Source organism: Sinocyclocheilus anshuiensis, unplaced genomic scaffold, assembly GCF_001515605.1.
Source record: "Sinocyclocheilus anshuiensis isolate Anshui unplaced genomic scaffold, SAMN03320099.WGS_v1.1 scaffold726, whole genome shotgun sequence".
In the NCBI taxonomy this organism is placed as follows: domain Eukaryota; kingdom Metazoa; phylum Chordata; class Actinopteri; order Cypriniformes; family Cyprinidae; genus Sinocyclocheilus; species Sinocyclocheilus anshuiensis.
Window position 1 is genome coordinate 105,265 of NW_015542365.1, and position 7,841 is coordinate 113,105.

General features: G+C 37.9%; 1 protein-coding gene across 7 annotated transcripts in view; it reads right to left on the bottom strand.

Annotated features, from left to right (window-relative positions):
• Positions 1-1,217: 1,217 nt before the first annotated feature.
• The window catches only part of LOC107692092 (alpha-N-acetylgalactosaminide alpha-2,6-sialyltransferase 1-like), a 13,017-nt gene continuing 6,393 nt past the window's right edge, over positions 1,218-7,841 (bottom strand). For 6 of the 7 annotated variants that reach the window (XM_016490996.1, XM_016490995.1, XM_016490992.1 and 3 more), the window contains 3 exons: positions 2,061-2,144; positions 1,619-1,718; positions 1,218-1,437 (listed from right to left, as the gene is read on the bottom strand). In XM_016490996.1, coding sequence (XP_016346482.1) covers positions 1,258-1,437; positions 1,619-1,718; positions 2,061-2,144 — 364 coding nt within the window. In that variant the 3' untranslated portion in view covers positions 1,218-1,257. The remainder of the gene's footprint in view (positions 1,438-1,618; positions 1,719-2,060; positions 2,145-7,841) is intronic. The other variant, XM_016490994.1, reaches the window with a different exon arrangement.

Consider the following 7,841-nt stretch of genomic DNA (forward strand, 5'->3'; position numbering starts at 1 on the left):
TTTTTTAACCTTAAACCGCATAAACACATTTCATTACACCAAATACACAAAATAATGTTATTTTTAGCAGCATCATAAGACCCCTTTAAAATTAGACACAGCAACATCTAGGCAAGTCAAATCAACAACTTATGAGCTTGAAAATGAATTCTTCAACTAAAGTGTAATCTATGACACAACAACGTTTGCACGAATGAGCATACAGGGAATCAGGTTGCAGATTAGCTCATTTAAAATATTTTAAATGTGAAACAAAATTTTAAAAGAGATTAAATACTTAATTGATGTATAATCTGATCTGTGGCTGATAATGTATTGACTCAGTACAGACAATGATGATGAGTTTGTTTAATATTTTCAAATGACTAAAAATTGCAGTAGGACGGATAATAAGACGTTGAAAATAACCCTATGCATTAATGACAACTTTCCTGACCGGTTACCTGTCTAGGTGTTATTTAATCAAATAGTAAAGAAGTAATGCACTTGTCGTGTAGAGCTGTAGGATCACATATATACTCACCAGTGCGTAGCCAGATCAATATAAGCGCTTGAAGCCACTTATTCCACTAAATCGACGAAGTTCAACCAGCATAATCCCGTTTATGTTTTTGGTTTCTGTTCGGGAAATCGCAAAAGAGCAATGCTATAATTGAACGTGTTTGACACAACACAAGTGAGCAAGGCGTGAGCGCGCGCGGATCTGTCACGCGCCTCTTTGGTGCTCTCTCTTCCTGAAAGGTGCGCTGTGAAGACTTAAATATTCCAGAAAAAAAGGAATTCCATAAATGCGAATATCTCCTATAACATACTCTGTATGTTCAAATTGCTGAATGTAATGTTCCAAATATTTCTATATAATTCCATGTTATATTTACAGTTTGCATTTATACCATAAGTGTTAATCAAGGCTAATTTAGCAGTTATTTCCCAATGGCCTTCGTATTCGTTGATGGTAATTTCGGCTATATAGTCAAGGAAAACATCTCGGACTACCATGTTAAGTCGTTGTAGTTTCTAAAGTTAGTGCGACATCTGGTGCCTGGACGCTGTAATATCCTGAGTTTTTTTTTTTTTCAAGAATATAAATACACAACTAACGATACAAAAAGTTATATTAAAAAAAAAAACATTTGCAACAAGTTACACTTTCTGATTGTTTAAAAAAAAAAACACTGACTCAACTACATTCTTTGTCTAGTAATTATTTGGGTCATTTCAAAGATGATGAATTTCTTGCAAGAGAAACAGATTCATTTAGATATCAGATTTTCCTAAATACATCCAGATAAATTTGTCATCGTGAAATTCCTTCCAGGTTTTCATCTCCAAACGATAATCATGATTAGCAAAAAACACTAGTTTAGTATGTTTGGTGTCATAGTAGTAGTTTGGATATTTCCGATAGTCAGCAGTGCTAAAACCATAGACTCTCACCTACATGAGAGCAGGAAAAAAACATGACATTACTATAAAACAATAAGCTCAGGGGCTGGTTCAACTAAACCTGAATGCTTTTAAATGAACAATTGGACTTCAAGAAAAGCTGGCAAATAATAATAATAATTAGTAGTAGTAGTAGTAGTAGTAGTAGTAGTAGTACTACAATAGCACTTACAATGTCACATGTGTGCATAGCCAGCAGAAGAGTAAATGCTCCATTAGTGGGCCTGACCAGCCACCATCTTTTTGTTTTTAATTGTTTTCCCCAAAGAAACCTAAAATGAAAAGTGTAAGACATGGCCATTAACAAATAATGAACTGACAACTTCATATATGTAGATTTTCATTAATCAAAATATGAATTAATCAAGTATAATCAATGTGAATAAAACCATATATATATATATATATATATATATAAATAAAATGAACTGAATGTGAATAAAACCAGATAGATAGAGAGAGAGAGAGAGAGAGATAGAGAGATAGATAGATAGATATCAAAATCTCAAGACTTCCAGAGTGATTTCTCATAGAAGAGGCAGAAACCACCACATGTACTGAATATATGGTAAATTAACTAATGAGTGCACATGTATGGAAATTTCAGCTCTTACCTGTTACGCACATATCTGAGAAAGTCTGGATGGAGGATGTAGTAAGAACTTTCTTTAAAATGCCCGCTGTAATAATTCCTTGGCCTTTAAAATAATAAATAATAATAAATCATTGAACAATAGGCATATTTAAACCACAACAGCCAAACATAAGGCAGATACTTAAATGAAAAAGATTAATCGCTCTCATTTTTAGTTTATGACAGGGGTGGGGAACTCATCTGGGGTCGGTGGTCACATTGGACAGAATATCACATCAGACAAGCCAAGAACAGTGAGAACAGTTAAAATTGAATTGAATAATTCATCACCCATAATGGAAGGCAACACAGTCTACCACAGATAACATACAACATGGAGGATGAAACTGATACAATGGTGGATCATTGTGATGTGGTGATCATTTCACCACATCACAGTGAAATTTCAATGATTAATTTTAGGGAAATTAATTTTAAGGAAAACCATAAGGCAACAGCAGATGCACAATGTGGAAACAACACTAATCTAATTGTGCTTCTCATTTCTTATTTGTGCATCCTTGTTTCCTTTCCTTGCATCTTAGGTCCACCCCCTTAGGATGTGAGGGAAGGATGCAAGGAAAGAAAATGAGGATGGAGGAGTCAAAGGAAAGCTTTGTATATTAGAATATTCTTGATCACTCAAGCGTCGCTTCAAAGCGTCATCAGCTGCACTCATGGGATCTGGCCTTATGCTGTTAAAGTTTGTTTTTTAAGACATTCATAATAACTATTATGAAAGCAAGATGCCCTGTTGAAATATGAGATGTATGGCTCCTTTGGAAGCTTCCTCACGGTGCAATTAGAGAATTGAGATGTCCTTTTTAAATAGCTCAAGCTGGAACCACCCACATTTGAACAGTGGGTTCAAAGGGTCCAAGAGATATATACAAAAATATATACAAATAACCTACTCCTTAAGACTTGTTGAACATTTTTGAGGATAGATGGAGCCCACTATCAAGAATATTACATAACAAAATTAACAAATTATGTAGGAAAGGGTAGAAAGGTGCACAAGATTATGTACACATGTAAAATTCTGGTACGTTAATGTTTTGTTCTGGTGTCTGATTTAATGATCTAAATCTTTGCTCCAATTTCCTTTTTCTTATTTGATTCGATTTGATTACTTCAATCTCTGTTTACCAGTTTTTGTCTCTGGGGCCTGGTTAATTATTTTGGTGGTATATTTGTTATAATATGCTGTTCTTAAAAATAAAATACAAATACAAAATAAGAAAAGATGGCTAAAAAAAAACATGGCTAACTTTGATCGGTTTCCATGTCACAGGCTGGAGGATGGAGGAGCAAGGAAATGAGGAAGCATCAATTTGAGTATTGAGAAGCTAAGAGTATCAGAGCCTAAGGCTGATGATACATGGTGCAACTTTTTTTGAGCAATGTTGTTTAGGCACTTTCACATTGAGAATGGATAACAAATGTCTATCTGGATACTTTAGATCGGTCGTGGGTCCTGCGTCTCATCTGGTTGCCCGTTGACAGCAACATTGCTTAAAAAGTTGCCCCGTGTATCATCAGCCTAAGAGTATCAGACAAATGTTATTGAATGAGCACACAAGACAACAAAGTAGATTAGTTTGTGTGAAATTCTCATTGGTTGGATTGTATCATGTAAACCCTGTTTGGTATACATAGCCCTCATGTTTCATTGTCTAGCTTTGTTCATGTAACCCACTGTTGAAGAGTTGTGTTCATGTTCAAGTTTTGTTTAGTCAAGCCAAGTCTTTGTATATGGTGTTTCTGCTCACTTTTTGGAATTAATAAAACTGCACTTGGGTTCCTTCATCTTGCCTCCAGTGGACTCTACGTTACAGAAAGCTAGACCGTTACCATGAACCCAGCAGTTTCCTTGCTTTGCCTCCGTCAAGGGGATCGATGCATAGAGGACTACATGGAGGAATTCTGTTGACTCTGTCAACTTTAATAATTTGGCATTAAAAGACATTTTTCATAATGGGTTAAATGAACAGGGGCAAGGATACACTGGTCCCTGGTGAAATTCATAGACCACAGGGCTCGCAAAATCGCTAGCCCAACGTCCCGGGGCTATTGTGTTTTCCAGTCGGGCTACCAAAATGTATCACCACTCTGGATCTTAAATGCAGATCTCCCGCAGGGTCCTTAAAAACTCCTAACGTGAGTTGTATCAAACTTAAGGCCATAAAAAAGTTTTAAATATGTTAAATGGTATAAGAAATGTCTTAATTATAATTTCAAGAGGTCTTACAGTTGGGGACGGAAAGACAAGAGTTGCGTGATACGACTGGATTAAACTTCAAAAGGCAATGATGTCATTGAATAAATATGAGCGCTGCACCTGTCAAGTCAAAACGCGGCGCGTTTAATTCTATGTATCTGAAGGGAACCGACTGTCCTCAGAAACGTGTCGTTGGCATTTTAATTTCATTAAAATAATCCTGATAAAGCAGCATTTATGAGCCCAGAGCTGCTTTGTGTACAGCCGTTATGGGGAAACCGCAATATTTCAGCGCCTTGTGGCAGAGAATGAATTTGCATTTCCAATAAGCCTTTCTTTGTGATTATGGTCAGATGTAAGATTTTTGTTTTTGTAAAAAACTGTATCTGAACTGCAAATCATGTAATTTTATGTCTCAGTACTGTATGTTACCACAGACATTGTCCAACTCCACTCATACTGTGTTCATTTTACTTGCGCAGTTCTTAAAATGGGTCATAAATTGCCTTAAATTTCTTTTAAATTCTGTAGATACCCTGTAAATAGTGAAATAAAATTCCTTCCTTTATATTTGTTGATATTTGTAAATTGAAAATATTTTTGATTGACATTTAAACTCCTATCTGATTTTCTATATTAAAGGGGTCATATGATGCAATTTCAATTTTTCCTTTCTCTTTAGAGTGTTACAAGCTCTTGGTGCATAAAGAAGATCTGTAAAGTTGCAAAGACTAAAGTCTCAAATCCAAAGAGATATTCTTCTGATCCGTGCTGGTTACTGAGGAAATACAACAACTTTGCGTTGTTGGATCGGATTCGGATCTGCTTTCACCATGGATGAAGCGGAGTCCAGCCTGGGGTCGTCACACGTGGTTGCCGCAAGCCCACCGGCCGCTTCGTCGAATCCGCCGGCCGCGCCGAAAATAATGTTCTTTTTAGCAACATCATATGACCCTTTTAAAAAAAAAAATGTATTTTTTATTTGGGCTAGTTAAATTAATTTTCAGGCTACCAAAACCTGAAGAGTACCTGCCCGAAGGGCTACCAGGGATTTTGACATTTTGCGAGCCCTGGACCATGCCCTTCTGCTGAGTGGTTCCTCATTTACTGTGGGGACTATGGATGAGGAACCCCACAATTCTCCAGTACCTACTACGCCAGTGCCCTCGGCCATCATGCCTGCCACGCCCAAGTTTCATCACGTCATGGCTGCTACACCAGAGCATTTCCACGTCCCGACCGTCATGTCAGGATTTATTCATGCCACGACCGCCAGAGCCTGTTCATGTCATGCCTGTCAATCCAGAGCCTGTTCCAACGTATGCAGAGCTTGGGCCGAGACCGATAAGACTAATGGCCAGTGTTATTGTTCCACCTTTGAGTTCAGTGCGAGCAGCAAACAGATCTTGTCCAGGGGTCTCAAGTCCACGTCTGGGAGTCCCTGAGTTTCTGCCACTGTCGTCTGCACTTCCTGTGACGGCATGAATTAATCCACTCCAGAGCCTGCTCCAGTCCATGAATCCGCTCCAGAGCCCACTCCCATCCATTAATCTGCTCCAGAGCCCACTCAAGCCCTAGAGCTCAGTCCTGTGTTGGTGCCAACCTGTGAACTCTCTGCCATCCCTGAAATCTCTGCCTGTCCTGCCACGGCCAAGGAGGCCGTCCCTGAACCCCTTGCCTGTCCTGTCACGGCTATGGAGGCCATCTCTGAACACTGTCTGTTATATCATAGCAATGGAGGCCGCTCACAATTTCTCTGCATGTCATGCTACGGCCACTGAGGCTGTTCAAGGATATTCTGCCTGTCATGTCGTGGCCACGGAGGCCGTTCATGAACTCTCTGCTTGTCGTGTTACTGCCATTGATTGGTCTGTCCATGTCTCTGCTCCACCATGGCCTCCTGACCTCTGGTGGTCTCCTGCTCCGCAGGCTTCACCTTGGTCACCTGCTCCGCTCTGGTCGCCTGCTCCACAGCAACCTACTCGAAATATGAAGCTCGAAGCACAGCAGCCTACTTAAAATATGAGTCTTTACTTTATCATATAGTGGTAGATACATTTCTACAGCTTCAATTGATTTTAAATTGTAACTCAGGACACCCCTGAAATGGGCCATTCCTGAGCAGTTCAATTAAATACACTAGAAAACCACAATCATTGAAGGTTGTGCATTTATTTCATGGATGCAGCAAGAATATACATTAAGTGTCTAAAATTGAACGATAAAGTTTGCCGTCTTTAACCTGATGTTAAATTGAATGTATGAAGCAAACTGCTGAAATAACCACAACATTAATAACAACACAGAAATAAGACTGCTCGGTTTATCAGCTAATCTGATGCGCATAAAAGTTGTGTTCGTTACAGTAGTAACTAGGGATGTAACGAGCTAGTTGAAAATCGATACAAATATGTGACGATTCATGTTAGTTGAGATGTTAAACGAATCGCGATACAGTTGAGGGTGGGGGTTTATATGAATGTATCTCTGAGGGGAACTTCAGAAAAGTTTAGATGGTATTTTCTTTTCATATGGCCTCTGTATAATGCATATAAAAGTAGTTAAGAGCAGCTCTGCTTTGTTTACAGCGGTAACCGAGAAAACACTATATTGCTTCTGTTCCATAAGCGCCACCTGCTGTCAGAGAGTGCATTTACGTTCTCATTCAGTCCGTCTGCTGTTTTTGTTTCGTGCAGATGTTTTATGTAGTATAGTTTCACAAAGCTAAAGTCAGACCATTCTTTTTTTGCTTCAAATTTTGAAATTATACAACCTAATTTAAATCAAAAACTGCTCACGCTGCATGTATGCAGCATCTTTGTTTGGATCGTTATTAAAATGCAGTGGTTGCCTCTAATTTTAAGTAGAAAGAGCACAGGCAAAGCCTTAGTTTGTTCATATGAAGAGATTTTGTTTATTTGCATTGTTTATTTATTTGATTTGGGATATGTTATTTGATATTTCAATTATACAAAGAAATGTGCAGCATTTTGTCTGAGAAAAAAAAGGACACCTTTTTATTTATAATTTGTCTTTAAACTTTTGGTTATAAAAAAAAAGTTGTATTGTGAAATCAGTCTTGTGAATCATATCGTTAAATTCATTAAATGTAAGTGGCAGACAGTGAATTAATCATAGCCTATATGTTTGATCAATTTAGCATTCTCACATCTTCACGACTTGCCTAAAATAAAATCTAAAGATATAAAACATTTCAAGCATATCACAATATTAGTTTAAATGTTTAACCTATATAAATGTGCGCTGTTAGACGCATTTCCAATCGTTTGTGCAGAGAGTGGAAGCTGAAGCGCGCTCTGCAGGACATGGAGGCGCCAGCGTGATCACTTGCATTTTTTCGAACAGTGGAAACAACTTAAATTTTGTCATTTTTTGCTCATAAAGGTAATAGTAAATCATCATTCTAAACTATAAAGGGTCTACTTTTATTTGTGTGCACTCACAATAATCAACAAAACGTTGTGCTTTTATAAAATAAAGAAAACAAACGCTTTCTGCCGTCTCGGTCTTGAGCAGGAG